Below are 15,837 nucleotides of genomic sequence, written 5' to 3'. Positions count from 1 at the left end.
TATATATATAAAAATAATCAATACATTGTCAGAGTAAGGTATTTACTTTTGGTGAAAAGTATCAAGGACAATTTGACCCTCAGACAAGTGGAGTATCCTTGGTTGTCATTACAGACGTCTGAGTGCCTTCAGTTGCGTGTGAGATTAGTTTAATGTTCACCGTAACCTTAGACTGATAGATGTAGCCGAGTTGATAGCATGTTATCATCAAACCCTATCTACATGACACTTATCACTAAGTATTACAAAGTGGCAGTTTCACGTCCATCACTTCTGGCCCTTTAAAACTAAACAAAACCAGATGAGCACGAACATTTTTTCACTAACAACAAAAAACACTGTTTCAACATCTGTTTTAAGAAGACAGGAGGGAATTCAGAAAACAGTGCATTTTCTTTCATTTTATGCAAATCAACATCTTTACAAGGTTTATGTGTATCAGAGCAGCAACAAGATCTTAACTAAAATGTAGACACTTAATTTGATTGGAAAAATTATATGTGCGGCAAACAGCAGCTGGTCACTTTTTTATTAGACAGTAAAAGATTCTTCTCTGCATGTAATTACATAATTGTTTTTCTATAAACCCTGCAGTGTATGAGGTGGTTACGATTACGGGGGATGAGAGTGGAGCAGGTACTGACGCCAATGTCTTCGTCGCTCTTTTTGGAGAGTATGGTATCACACCCAAAATCCACCTGGCCAGCAAGTAAGAAAAAATATTCAGATTCAAAAACCCATCTATGTGTTTAATGAAGATAAAATCACAAGTTTAAAACCTCATGTTTTTCCTCCACTTCCACAGCACAGAGAAGAAGTAGGTACTTGGTGAATGTTTTGCAGAGCAGACTGAGTGCAGTGATTGGTGTTAATGTGTTCGCATGACCTTTCTTCCGCTGGATGAATTTTCTCAAATCTTTGCAAGGCTTGTTGACTTTATTTTACTTTACTGGGAATTAATGTGAAATCTTCCCTTCATCTCTCCATATAAAGCCATTTCTTTTTTCTTAAGAGTTTTTTACTTTTTTTTTCTAGAAATTACAAAGACAAGATCACCTAAATGTCAACACGTTAAAATGTGTATTTATTTTTTTATTACAGGAGTCGAACCGCTTTTGAAAGATCCAAAACTGATGTGTTCAGGATTCGAACTCACAACGTTGGACACATAAAAAAACTTAGGTAGGACAGGAACCTCTGATCCTCTCTCTTTTTAGTTATTCTTCTTAGATTCAACTTCAGACAGAGATAGATTTATGAGTTGCTTTCTTTAATGGATGTTCTTTTCTTGATTGCCCAGGATTGAGCATGACAACACGGGCATGAGCGCCAGCTGGTTCCTGGACCGTGTGGTCATCACGGATGTCATTCGCCCTCATCTCAGGTTCTACTTTGCTTGCAACAACTGGCTCAGCAAAGAGGAGGGAGATGGCCTTTTTGCCAGAGACCTGCTGGCCAGCATGGACCAAATGGACATGCCCAAGTGTAAGAACTTATTCGTCACTAAAAAACAAAACAAAACTGAAAAATAGGTTTTAGGATTATTTTTTAAAATGTTTTCTTTGATTTGGCTTTGGTTTTCCAGATAATAAATACATTGTTAGCGTTTTTACTGCGGATATGAAAGGAAGTGGAACCGATGCGGACGTCTTCATCAATATTTTTGGCGAGTTTGGGGACACAGGTACTCAGCGTGCGATCAAACAAGTTGCTTTTCTCCCAATTTAGGTACCAGTTTAAAATTCAGTGGTGTTTAATTTATCCCAAATATAAATTAAACATTGCCATAACTCATCCATTTATCTTCAACGAGCAATTGTGGATGGTGATGCTGTGGGCAGGAAGGATCTACGGTAGCAGTCAGTCTTACAGTGAATATAAAAACACCTCTGACTGAAGACTGTTGCTGTATCACAGTCTCCTGTCAGTATCAATCCACAGTAACATGTCCTGAATGACACCATCAATCGTTGCAAGCACTTCTAATACACATAATTTGCTTTTGCTGCACCTCCTGTCTGTCCAGTCGTGTGGTTAGAAAGCCGTCTTAATTTTCAGCTATGGAAATGTAATTCAGGTATTGTTTGAGCTTCTGAGATGCCAGTCAGCTACTCCTAATTGTAAAAACAATACCTTGTTGCCATGGTTACGCGTATCAACTGTCCAATAGTAAAAAATAAATAAAAAGTAAGTGCAAAAATCCTTCCAGCTGCATAGCATCTAGAGAATAATTGTCCAAACATGCAAGTTTTCAACCACAAAAGTGTCAAAAAGAACAAATCACAACTAAAGTAACAGAGCTTCTCCAACATGCTGCCATCATAAACTGGTGCAACTCTAGTTCTGATGCAGCCACTCATGAATTCAGCTGATAAAATGTACTATCTCTTCTTTTTTTTTCAGGGGAGAGGTGCCTTGACAGTAGCAAAAATAACTTTGAAAAGGGCACAGAGGACAAGTTTACCATTGAGGCGCCGAACTTGGGTAAAATTAGGAAGATTACCATTGGCCATAACAACAAAGGTTCCTCAGCAGGATGGTTTGCAGAGAAGGTGAGAATAGTGTAAATAGGTTCATCTTAAAAGTTGGAAATCTAAATTTGCAATCAGAAAAATCACTTGAAGCACACACTGAAGTCGGTTTCTCAAACTTCTGGAGTACAAAGTTACTTAAAAGTGGGAATTTCTAAGTTCCCAGTTGGAAAACTAAAAAAATAAATCAAACTTAAAAAGTCAAGTAGTTTTCAAAATCTCCAGCCTCAAAGTCCACGAGAGCTGCAGATAACCGCTGGCACACACTGCAACTTTTTCATAGTAACAAGACTTGTTAGATGTCTGCCTGTATAACTAAACATGAAAAACCTCAAATCTCATGTTTTTCAGGATCTCTTATGAATTAAAAATTTCCCAAGTTGGAAACACAAAACAACCCAGAAGTCAGAATTCCAGAACAAATTCTGGCACATCTAAAATGTAATAAAATTGATGGACATAAACTGCTGCATTTCTGATGGGTTTTTTAATCAATGACACACAGATAACTGTTTTACATATTTAATAAATGTTTGTGTCGTGTTTGAATGGATTAAAATGCCCAGTTATTGGTTAGTGCAGAATAAGCTCATCTTAGTCATTGCCAGATCAAAATTTTGACTTGCTAGGAATAAACATTAGCGCATTAAGTCTGGGTTTGATTTTTTATTTCTTTCAATAGCAGAAACATTATAAGTAACATTTGCAGTTGCACATTCATAGAAGACAATAAAAATAAAGTAAAAAAAATCTCATAATCCTTTACTTGTTGTTCATAAAGAAGTTATACAGCTCTGGAAAACTTTAAGAGACCACTTAAAATGATCTGTTTCTCTGATCTTACTTTCTATAGGTTTGTTTGAGTAAAATAAACATTGTTCTTTTATTTTATGAACTGCTGACAACATGTCTCCAAAGTTACAAGCAAAATTTAGTTAGCAGAAAACGAGAAATGGTCAAACTAACGAACAAGATGCAGCAATTTCAGACCTCAAATAACGCAAAGAAAACAAGTTCATATTCATTTAGAAACAACAATATTAATGTTTTAACTCAGGAAGAGTTCAGAAATCAGTATTTGGTGGAGTAACCATGAGGTTTTCCATGGGGTTCAGTGCAGTGGGCTCTTCATTTTTTCCAGAGCTGCATATATTTGCACAGAAGTGCAGCATACATGAGCAAAGACATGAATGATCTATACCAGCCTGGAAACTGAATCTAGTCTTTATTTCAGAAACATGTAAGGCTAAGAAATTTCTCTTTCTGTCCATTTCAGTTATTGAAAGTAAAGACGGACATGTTTAAGTTGCTGTAGAAGAACATTCAGTCCTTCCTCAGTAGTACTTAAGACACTGGATCTTCTCATTTCCATTTCAGCCTTCCTTATCTGGGTTTTCCATCTCAGCTCTTCGGACGCGTACAGTATGGTGTGCGCCTGTGAGAGATGAGTTCGCTCAAACTGGCGCGTACACGGACACGTACATGACACGCATGTCGTCATCCTAGCCTCTGTGTAAAGGGAAACCATGCCTCATTAAGGGATAGCCTTACAACAAACAGACAGATGAGTCAGTAAATGGGTTTGTTACTGCAGAGACAACTGACTCTAAAGTGTAGTTGTTAATGCAAATTTGCATTTGCATACCAAGAGGAGTTTGTGATGGAGTGTTAGTTAAAAATATGTCATCATGATCTGAGTAGCTGAAAACATTTCAGTTTTGAGTTWAAAAAAAAAAAGAAAGTCCATAAAATTCCCATCATCCAAAGTTAAAAGACAAAGAACAAGGACTTTAAATGATGTAGATTAAGATGCATCAAATTAAGTTAATTCACATAAATAAACCAGATTGGAAAATCCTAATCAGAAAGAAATCAAAATGTTGGACATAGTCAACCAAAGTTTCCTGATGAGTTTCATGAAGTTAGTTCCTCTTGGCAGTATGAAAGTATTTGTCACAAGGAGTTTATCAGCCAATCAGAGGCAAGAGCTCTAGCACAGACTCCAAATAATATATTAGCAATTGTTTATTTAAATATAGACTATATAATATGGATACATTTAAATATTTAGAGTGGCAGGTAGTAACTTTAGATCTCAGGCTGTGCCCTGGTTTTTTTTTGTATTGTTAAACTTCACAGTGGATCTCCACACTGTTACTATCTCTGGTCAAAATGTGCCAATGTACAAATGTTTTCTTATCTTTCCCACTTTGAGGAGTACCTGTTCATTCCCTTTGGGAAACATGAAATTGTAGATTATTTATAAAAGTTCTTTGTCACTTTGATCAACTTAAAGTAAAGTGTACTTTGAAGAACTGCTTTAACTTACTGTTTCAAAAAGGGATTTTTCTTTTTCTTGTTGCTCCTTATTGAATCCAAAGAGTTGAATCTCCACATTTTTTTAGTGTGCACTAAAAGGTTAATTCATTTTAAGGCCAGTTGTGGTGAATAATTTGAAATGCTTTTTGGTTTTTCTGCAGGTGATTTTGGATGACATGGGAAACAAAGTAGTGTATGAATTCCCCATCAATCGCTGGTTTGCCCTGGATGAAGATGACGGAAAGATTCAGAGGGACATTTTGGTGGGAGCAGACCAGCCGACAGGTGACGAGAAAAACACTCAGTGAGCAACACAGCATAGACAAAAAACAAACAAATGTACTTTTTCTAAAATTGACAGGATGGTGCAAGGTTTTCTAAACCACTCTAAGATGTTTCCTTTACCAGAAAACCTTGTAATTATTATTAATTAGCTTAGGCTGGCGATGTTTACATCTTAGTAATCGTGTTCCCGCTCATGCTGTCGGGACCTGGGAGCGGTGAACCTGAGAGACTCTCTGACTCTAGCTGTGATAAACTAACAGGTAACCCAATCCCGCAGGTATCGTCTACAATGTTCAGATTGTGACGGGACACATCCGAGGCGCAGGGACCAACTCTAAAATTCACCTAGTGATGCACGGTACGAAAGGCCTGAAGAACAGTGGAAAGGTAATGAGAAACAGAAACAGAGAAGAACTCGTGAACAGAACAGATTGTTTACTTTTTATCCAAACAAAGCAGAAATGTCCAACAAAATCCGACTCTGTTGGCCTTTGTGCTTTAAAGTCGCAGCGCTCTGCAAAATAATGAATTCTTCTTGAACATTCTTCTTGAACATTTTGTCTGAAAGCAGCTTTGTATTGAATTGTGATTTTATGCAATAGATCGACATGATGTGCTGAATAATTGTGAAATGAGATCCATCCATCCATCCATTTTCTTTACACCCTTGTCCCTTAGTGGGGTCGGGAGGGTTGCTGGTGCCTATCTCCAGCTAACGTTCCGGGCAAGAGGCGGGGTGTGAAATGAAATGAAAATGCTTTTCATTTTAAGCAAATCTGTAAATTGAGGTGTGTATTCACTAAAACTGTAGGTCTGTTACTGTTTCTATAATTCTTTGCAGCATAGCTCTAGGTCTGTGAGATTGCATGAAAAGCATCTAGTTATGAACACGTTCTCATTCTTTCAATAGGATTCGTATCTGGGCTTTGAATAGGCCATTCTAATGTAGCTCTGGCTAATTATGATGTTGGGAGGTGAAACTCGCTCCAGTACCAAGTCTTTTGCAGTTTTTCATCTTTAAACCCTTACCAGCACAAAAAAACCCAGCATGATGCTGCCACCACCATATGCAGCGATAGTTTTCCACCACACTGATTGTTTTGCATGTGAAGCAGTCTCATCTAACCAGAGCACATTTTGTCAAAATTTTTGTGTAAAACTGCAGAGTGCACCTTTTATCTCCTCCTCTTAGCAGTAGCTTTCTGCTTGTTGCTTTTCTAAAAGAGTCAGATTTATCAATTGCCTGACTAAAAGCTGTCTCTCCAGCTGCGGCCTTGTATCTGTCTGTTACACAAAATCCCAGTAAAATATGTTGAAGTTTGTGGATGTGACAAGAAAAAAATTATAAAAGTCAGGAGGGTGTGAATACTTTTGCGCATAATAAAGATAATAAAGGTGAGTATGAACAACAGTGGATTTCAGGCAGAATAACATTCAATAAAGGTGCTGATTTAAAATGGTATTGCTCTTGGTATTGCTTTCAAGATGTCATTTCCAATTCAGTTTCTTTTTATAAATTTCAGCCTCTGACTCCAGATTTGATTGAAAAGTCATCTCTGCCACCCGGTTCTGCAGGTATTCCTGGAAGGAGGGAAGTTTGAGCGTGGACTGACAGACATATTTAACGTGGAGATTGCTGCGCTCCTCAGTCCTCTCAGCAGAGTTACGATTGGACATGACAATGACGGGGTTAGCGCCGGGTGGTACTGCGAGAAGGTAAATCAAATACTCGTGTTAAAAATACCGCAGTATTCAGCACTGAATTGGCTGAATCGGGTCCGTCCACAGGTTGTTGTGTACTGTCCTTTCACGGGGATAGAGCAGACCTTCCCGTGCGGCAAATGGCTGGATGACAACGAGGGGGACGGCCTGATTGAAAGAGAGCTGTACGAGATGGTCTCTCTCAGGCACAGGAGGCAGAAAAGTGAGTTTAATGTGAATTATTATAGCTTATCAGTCAAGGTCTTTTCACGTACAACAGGAAAAGTCTTGAGTAATTTCTTTCTCGTTTCTTTGCTACTCACATCCACAAATAATATTTTGTCCATAATATTATATGGTCTTGATCTTTGGACTTCAGCTGCTTCTATTAGTCATTTTTCTTCAATTTTTGCATTTTTTTCCTCTTTGTTTTAAGGCTTTACATCTTATAAATGACTTCTTAACTCAAGGGACGAACCAGATTTATATTGACTCATAGCAGATATGGAGAAGCAGCATCTAAAGCAGAGTCTAACAATTAACCTCTTCTCCTTCACTTGACCACTTTACTTTTATTTAAATACAAGCTCTCCAATGTTTGACAAGATTAAAAACACAACAAATGGAAATAGTTTTTAGACTACCAATCCTTTATCTTTAGAAACTAATTACATTTTTGATTTTCCCTATTTTTAATCTTCATATTTACGCATTTGGCAGACACTTTTACTGAAAGCAACTTACAAATTAGGATATAACAATACGCTTGCGACCCCCCATTACTTCTTAAAATGGGGTTTTCCATATCTGTGTGTCTTCATGTTCGCTCACAGTTTTCAGCTGTCCACTGGACTCAGTCACTCCAGCAAGGAGTCTCTGCCCTGAGAGGATATTTTAACAAGCAGAAAATGCCCTCTCCTGGGCTCTGCTGAAATGTCATAGGAGCAAAATCAGTCCAGAATAACTTGTCCCAAAGTATTTTGGAAAACTCTCAACTTATGATTGCCCTAGAAGTGTTGAGTTCATGTCTGAGGTGAACAGGTAAAGAGCAAGAGCTACGGCGTTTATTAAAAATAGTTAACTTGTGCAATAGCACAATTCTAATAATGTTATTAAGAATATTTATGAATATTATGGTCATTTGAAAGCTAAATTCTCTCTACAAGTGTACTATTTTATTATTCCTTTCTGATTTCCTCTCTTTATGGGCAGCTTTATCTCATTTGCTCCTGGTTTTATGACTTGAAACAACACGATGCTTAATGCTTTTTAATTCTAACTCAAGTAATAACAATGGTCTGGTTTGTCGGTCCTCAGAGCACCCCTGGTCCTTGTGGATTTGGACTACAGACATGCCCAATGCCGGCACCGACGCAGACATCTCTTTTCAGGTTTACGGAGAGAAGAACAAATCGGATGAGATCAGGCTGGACAACAAGTCTGACAACTTTGAACAGGGCCAAGTTGACAAGTTTATGGTCAGCAGAAGATAATTTAACAATATATTATAGAATTAATATCTGTTAAATAGGTGACAGATGATATTATTGTCCAACAGGTTGAGCTTCCAGATTTGGGAAAATTGACCAAACTTCGAATCTGGCATGAGAAGAGAAATCCTTTCGCAGGATGGCATCTGAGCAAGGTGAGATTTCTCAAATAATTATTCAGCTCATTTTATGACATAAACATTTGGCTTTTTTTTCTATTTTTATGTTTATGATTCAACCATTTTCTGCTTTAGTCCATATTTCCTCAACAATTAGCAAAATCTTAAGCACAATATATCGTAAAAAGACACCCAAAAGACAAAGCACTTTTTTCTTTTGACTTACTTATCGCACTGTTTAGTTGATATTTCAATCCATGCATATACCTCAGTTGAATCAGTAGCACCCCTTCACCTTGCTCAGTCTTATTTTTTTAGGTTACTTTGATGAAGACGTTAACGAAGGAGAAGTACACGTTTCCATGCGAGCGGTGGCTGGACATTAACGAAGACGACAATGAAGTTGTGAGGGAGCTTCCAGCCTGCGGAGACCTGATAGCTGAGCCACTTCCCGGCACGTCTTTACACAAACAGATGCATCAAACCCTGCTTATTCATAAAGGTATCCAAATGATTATCAGTGGTGATGTTTTGTTCTGCAGTGATTAAATACCGGCTGACAGTCTGCACGGGTGATGTCAGCGGCAGCGGCACGGATGCGCATATTTTCATCAACTTGATCGGAGACCAGGGGGACACGGGGGAGCGGCAGCTGATCAACTGCAAGAATAATGTCAACAAGTTTGAGAAGGGAAACGTGAGTACATTTTACACTTCATTTTAAAATTAAACCACTCTGAAGTCTAGCAGTTTGCACACTGGGCAGTAGTGAGGTCTTAATGGTTTTAGTGATAAATTGTGTCGGGTTTTTTAATATAACTTTAATTTAAAAGCATTAGAGTTGTAGGTTTTGATGTAGTTTGGTTCAATGTCTATATTCTGCACTAGCTATACCAGCTTGTGCTCATTTTTATTAATTAAAAAATAATCTCTAAGTTTTAGGTCATAATAAAATCAAATAAGTTGTCAGAAATGGAAAAAAAATGCTTCTGTCTGAAGTAAAAAAAAAAAAGAAGCATTTATTCTGGATTGAAGCATCTAGAAATTATAACAAATTAGAAAGTTTTGTGATTAGCTGTATCCCTAGTAATAATATATTAAGCTTTATTATACTAAGTGAGGGAAAATATGCCCTTTTGAATGACAATGTTTGTTTGTCCTTGTCTTAAATAAACCACAGAAACTTGATTTACTATTACCAGATCTGCCTGTCCCCTTGCTGTTGCAAGTAGCATCTCATTTGCATTATTCATAAGTTTTTTGTTAAAAAAATTTAAAAACTCCACCCACACTTTGCTGCTGTTCTCTTGTTGATCCAGATGGACGAGTTCATAGTCGAGGCAGTGACCATCGGGCGGATCCGCAGGTTGAGGATCGGACATGACGGGAAAGGCGGCGGCTGCGGCTGGTTTCTTGACAAAGTGATTGTGAGAGAAGAAGGAAAGGCGGAGGCTCACGCTGTAGAGTTTCCCTGCAACAGGTAATATACATAAATACTGCAGAGCTGTTCATGCAACTTAAAGAACCAAAAGTTTTAAAGTATTTTATTGAGTTTTTACATGACAGATCAACACAAAGTTGCCAATAATTGTCAAGTGGACTCAGAATTATACTGGTTTTAGTCCTGCTGATCTGAGGCTGAAGAGTTTGCAAATTAAGTTCAGCTGCAGTGAATAGAGAGCATCTGTGAACAATAACGTTTTTGTTTGTTGACTCAAACTTTGACTGGGCCATTTTAACCCATTACTGCTTGACTTCATTAATAAGCAACAGTTGTTTTTTTTTTTTCAAGCAGATGCTGAAATAAACAGTAATGGTTTGTCTACACGTTATACATACAGTAGATATAGATGAAACAAATTAGATTGAAAATGGGTGAAATTAAACACTATTGGGTGGACCTCCTTCTATTTTCAATTCAGTATTTGTGAATTTTTGTTGTGGAAAGTAACCTCAGTTATTTGTGTTAAATAATATGACATTATATCAGAGCAAAAGAAGAGTGGCACAAATGCAAATCACACTTTTATTAGGAAAAACATCTACCACCATATTTCCTTATAATTTGATCTCCCAGTGATATTATATTGAGATTTGTTGTTGCTATGTGACAGGATGTGGAAAAATTCAAGTGTTTTAAATACTTTTGTATGAACATCATATTAATGACATTTGTTCCTGATAATAATTAATAGACACTCATTTCCTTTAACCCTGAGGACCAAACGACACACAAACATGTCATGTTGGCCATGTTTGATGCTGCGAAAACAAATCCTGACTTTTTACTCCAAATAAGATCACTATTAATTATATTACAGTTTAAAATTAGACCAAATTAAAACAATAAAAAGAGAGGTTAGATAGAGCTTTCAATAAAAACAAAACTTTGACTTTTTTCCACAGTGTGGTAAGAGGAATAGGAGATTCAAAATGTGCCAGGGAGCGTTAGTGACACATGACAGGTGACAAGATTCATGCTGCTGACGCCTAATCCTGAAGAGACCATCTGTGACACGTCTCAGCGGAAGAGGAGAGACTGGCGGTGTTGACAAAGTCAATCCAGACACAGACATTTATTTATTTAATTTAGGATCATGCTGAAAAACTTCCCTGCCATATAAGAGCAAATCCTCTTCTGGCATCAATGATGTAACTTTGGTTTAAATTTTTGCTAAAGCCCCTGATGTGTGTTTGCTTATTTTTATTTTTTGCATTGTGCTCCCACCTCCTGAGATAATTACAATAATAAGCAGATGTTGCTAATGAGATGTTCTGAGAGCACAAAAAGCAGTCATCAGACGTATCATTCCCTGCATGTGTTGCCGTGCAGGTGGCTGGACCGCAACGAGGACGATGGACAGATCACCAGAGAATTAGTGCCGTTCGTACATGGGCAGCGTCTGTACAGTAAGTGGGAAGGAGGCCTCACGTTTACTCATTAATTCATCCTGTCACTAAAACATTTGCCTCGCGTCAGATATCAACTATCAGATCGCGGTGAAGACGGGCGACATTCCTGGAGGAAGCTCAGACTCCAACGTGTTTGTCAAGCTTTACGGAGAAAAGGGCGACACCAACAAGATGCTGCTGGTGGTTTCCACCAACAACTTGGGGAACTACTTTGAGACGGGCCGTGTTGACATCTTCACAGTGGAAACCTTTGATATTGGACAGGTTTTATCATTTAGTGTTGCTGAAAGACCAAAATCTCTCTATTGTGGTACCTGAGTGGTGCAACCTGTTTGACCCCAATCTAATTTCTTGGTCGATTTCAGATAAACCGCCTGATGATTGGTCACACTAATAAAGGGATGCGTGCTGGTTGGTTCCTGGACAGCGTTCAGATCATGGTTCCGGTCCACGGGAAGAATTACATGTTTCCCAGTCACCGCTGGCTTTGCAAAGACGAGGCTGATGGGAAAACGGAGGTGGAGATTTATCCCAGTGAGATCCTGGAGATGGAACAATGTAGGTGAAACAGTCACACAGACATGTTTCATAATGGAAAAAACAACATTATTAATCTCCAGGAGGGCGCTTTTAATTATCAAAAGCACAGAACAGATATATATGGTTTATTTTTCTTTGTTTTCATCAGAGTACAAACATTACAGCCTCAATATCCTGGACCAACACTGAATGAACTCGTTTAATAACACTTCTACTATGTCCTGATAACACAGCAGCTGAAATGTGCAGAGGTTTATCATTTCTTTTATTTGAAGCATAATACAACAAAGGAAAGATTTTTATTTATTGATGAGGTAACTTTTCTAAGTCAAACACAGATTATTCATTGCACACAATTGTATATTTGTAATGCCAGCAGGAATCCTATGAGTGACCTAAACTCAATTTATTCTTCTTTTGTTACTCATTGTTTTAATTTCTAGTGATGAACTATGAGGTAACCGTAGTAACAGGAGATGTGATGTTTGCCGGCACCAACGCCAGAGTGTTCATCCAGATCTATGGGGAGAAAGGCAAAACGGAAACCGTCACTCTTGAAAACAGGTCCAACAACTTTGAGCGCAACAGGACTGAAATATTTAAGGTATTAACGTATTTTTACTGTTAAGTGTCTCCAGATGTGTTTTGCTTTATAAGCAGAGAAAACAGTTTTACATTTGATGCAAAAACGTCCCCACTTCTGAACAGTTTGAGGCCAAAGACGTGGGAAAAATCTTCAAAATACGCATTGGTCACGATGGCTCAGGGATCGGATCTGGCTGGTTCCTGGAGTCAGTCGACGTTAAGCACCTGATTTTGGCTCTAGTGCCCAAAGAAAAGAAAAAGGACGACAAGAAGAAGAAGAAGAAAAAGAAGAAAGACGAAGAGGACGAGGATGAAGATGGAGGAGAGGAGATGCAGGAGGTGGTGCTCACGTACAGTTTTCCCTGCTCACGCTGGCTGAGCAGCGGTGAGGAGGACGGAGAGCTGGTGGTGGAGCTGCTGCCGGAGGACGCAGACGAGGATCTGGAAGGTATGAAGCAGACGAAAAGCAGAAAGACAGAAAAGATGAACTTTTACATTTATGTTACTGCAAAGAGTTCAATACGAAGGAAGATATTCACACAAAAATTTAAGGATACAACCTGTTGAGAAATGGTGATTTTTTTTCATGACTTAATCAAACCATGGTATGGTTGCAAGAACAGCCATTTCAAAGTGTCTAGACAGCATCCTCATTACAACATGAAAGCAATAATCTTGAAGGTTTCCTCTTTCTGCACCTCAACCATCAGTTTCAGTCTTGACTCGCAGCTGATGGGATTTCCAGTTCAGTCCTCAGCACCGTGTGTGCCAACCTGTCCAACTTGACAGTGCGGAGCAATGGCCTCTTTTAGATTGTTTCACAAATGCTTTTTTAGGTTTAGCGTAAAGCTTGAAATAATAAAAACATCCTTTAATTTTCATTCAGAAGTTTAGTGCATGCTCAAAAGTCAGGGAACCACGTAAGATCCAGTGGAGGCCACCCAGATTCTTGCTCATTTTTTTTCAAATGGTTCAAATGTCTTTAACGAAGTCGCATAAGTATTATCCCCAAATTATTTTTTACACGGCACTAAATGTGTCAGCACTGAGACTTCCTCATCTCCTAATGATGTAGACGTCTGAGGTGGAATCCACTATTGCTGCTCCTTATTAAAATCTTCTGCACTTGCAAAAATAATGTGAGCATTGATTGGACACTCATTCAAAATAATAGATAACCTCTTTGTTTTTATCTTTCAACACTGCAACAAGCTCTGCCTTTGTCACAGTCGATAAAACTGATACTTTTCATGCACATAATCAATTATTCAACTGAACTGTTGCAGCAGTAAAAGACGTTTCCAGCAACGCTTTGATTTTATTTTTTTTATTTGGCTGAATATCCGGCTGCTTTTGTTGTTGTCTTTGCTGCTTTCTATCAAGTCTTCATCGAAGTCAAGAAAGTAAAATTATGGACAGTTGCACCAACTGTGATCCAAGCGCAGAAAACAAGACAAACTGAATTTACAATGAATAGCTTTGAGCTATAAAGTCAAGTTACATTCATGTTACTTGCAAATATTAATATTTAAACACCATCAATCTTTTATCAGTAAAATAAAACATGTCTTCATGTTAATTATTAAAAGAGTGTTATTGTTAGCGTTTAAAAACGCCAATTTCCCTTAAAGCCTCTCTCATGAAAGCACCAACCTGACATCTGATGTGCTGCTTTAGAAATTTTTTTTTGTGTGACTCATTTAAATTATTTATACCATTTAGGGCACATTTTCATTTTTAACTGATGGTGTGATTTGAACAGTTTGATTTGACACTGTATCCTGGCCAACATATGCAACAGTTTGGAGAAGGTGTGAATAATTCATCGCTTGCTTTGTCTGACAGTCAACACCTATGAAGTGTGTGTCTTCACGGGTGACATGATGGGAGCTGGGACAGATGCCAACGTCTATATTAATATTTATGGGGAAAACGGAGACACTGGTGAGCGCCTCCTGAGTAACTCTGACAACCTCAACAAATTTGAGAGAGGGCAGGTAAGACGGGTTCAACCACACTTGACCAACTACTTTCTTAACTTTACCTCCAAGTTTACCTTTTTTTTCCAGGATTGTAGCTCACTGTACTTATTTTTCCATTTCACAATTGAAATTAAAAATATGTTTTTAAAAAGTGGGAGAGAAAAAAAGTGAGCATAAGGCAGTTAAGATTGCAGAAAAAAAGTTGCACAAGAAGGATAGAGTTACATTTAGATCCTGAAGGACATCCATGTATAACTAAGACAAAAGCAGTGCTAGCAAAGGCTGAAGTACAATTTTGAGCTCATAGAGGCATTTACAGCTCAGGAAAAAATTAAGAGATCACTTAAAAATATCAGTTTCTCTGATTTTACTTTTTATAGGAATATATTTGAGTAAAATGATCTTTGTTCTTTTATTCTATGAACTACTGACAACATGTCTCTGAAACTCCAAGCTAAAGTTTAGTACTTACTTGCAGAAAATGAGAAATGGTCAAAATAACAAAAAAAGATGCAGTGGTTTCAAAGAAAACTGGTTCATATTCATTTTAAAACAACAATACTACTGTTTTAACTCAGGAAGAGTTCAGAAATAAATATTTGGTGGAGTAACAAGTAACCAGTATTCAGTGGGGCTCAGTGGTCTCTTAATTTTCTCCAGAGCTCTATATCATGATTTATCCAGTCACACCAGAATGTTGTGTTGGAGCAGCAGCTTGGAGACATAACAAACCTGCACCCTGTGGAGGGAAATAAAAGTACTTGAGCTGAAATTCAAAACAACAAAGAAATTCTGAAAACATTTAGAGTGACGTCATTTCTGTTCCAGTTCTGAACGGTACCAGATTCACACCAACAGTTTTGATAGCAGAACAGCCATGTTATATTGATAAGTGCGAGACTCACTGTTACCCAAATAAACAGTCCATCAATACCTAAAACTCTCCATAATTTACTCACAACCCAGTGTTTGGCCTTGAAAAGTTTTCTCAAGCTACTCCTGCGCATATGGTAGAGAGAGGGAAAGTTAAGCTTCTCAGACAGCAGCTGCGGTCAAATGTTCCCTCCTTTCATCTGGGAAAGACCAGGAGTCTGCAACCTTTACAACCAAAAGAGCCATTTTTATGGCTTCATGGCCACAGACACCTGTGGTTAACTGTGTTCTTTTGTCTATGTGGGAAGACTAATGTAACACTATTAGGTTACATCTAGGTTTCAAATTGTTTCATGCTCCTGTTGCAAAACTTATTTCTGACAGGAGAAATCCTTCGTATTTATCTGTTTAGTTCTTCAGAGCTCACTCATGTTTGCCGTGCAAACTTTTACTGTAGCACCAATAAGCAGCCACAGATCCATCCAGAATATTTCCATCC

At 38.0% G+C, this 15,837-nt stretch overlaps 1 protein-coding gene across 3 annotated transcripts in view; it reads left to right on the top strand.

Annotated features, from left to right (window-relative positions):
• Nucleotides 1-15,837, top strand: part of loxhd1b (lipoxygenase homology PLAT domains 1b) — a 29,323-nt gene that overhangs the window by 736 nt on the left and 12,750 nt on the right. For 2 of the 3 annotated variants that reach the window (XM_008418291.2, XM_008418292.2), the window contains exons 2-22: nt 595-709; nt 806-817; nt 1,102-1,182; nt 1,301-1,485; nt 1,586-1,684; nt 2,404-2,552; nt 5,012-5,135; nt 5,413-5,522; nt 6,711-6,851; nt 6,924-7,059; nt 8,154-8,314; nt 8,395-8,481; nt 8,764-8,899; nt 8,988-9,142; nt 9,765-9,925; nt 11,279-11,355; nt 11,426-11,622; nt 11,724-11,916; nt 12,342-12,502; nt 12,607-12,931; nt 14,329-14,480. In XM_008418291.2, the coding sequence (XP_008416513.1) occupies nt 595-709; nt 806-817; nt 1,102-1,182; nt 1,301-1,485; nt 1,586-1,684; nt 2,404-2,552; nt 5,012-5,135; nt 5,413-5,522; nt 6,711-6,851; nt 6,924-7,059; nt 8,154-8,314; nt 8,395-8,481; nt 8,764-8,899; nt 8,988-9,142; nt 9,765-9,925; nt 11,279-11,355; nt 11,426-11,622; nt 11,724-11,916; nt 12,342-12,502; nt 12,607-12,931; nt 14,329-14,480 (2,957 nt within the window). The remainder of the gene's footprint in view (nt 1-594; nt 710-805; nt 818-1,101; nt 1,183-1,300; nt 1,486-1,585; nt 1,685-2,403; nt 2,553-5,011; nt 5,136-5,412; nt 5,523-6,710; nt 6,852-6,923; nt 7,060-8,153; nt 8,315-8,394; nt 8,482-8,763; nt 8,900-8,987; nt 9,143-9,764; nt 9,926-11,278; nt 11,356-11,425; nt 11,623-11,723; nt 11,917-12,341; nt 12,503-12,606; nt 12,932-14,328; nt 14,481-15,837) is intronic. The other variant, XM_017306479.1, reaches the window with a different exon arrangement.

Source organism: Poecilia reticulata, linkage group LG9, assembly GCF_000633615.1.
Source record: "Poecilia reticulata strain Guanapo linkage group LG9, Guppy_female_1.0+MT, whole genome shotgun sequence".
NCBI lineage: Eukaryota > Metazoa > Chordata > Actinopteri > Cyprinodontiformes > Poeciliidae > Poecilia > Poecilia reticulata.
This window is presented reverse-complemented; position numbering and strand designations above follow the sequence as displayed.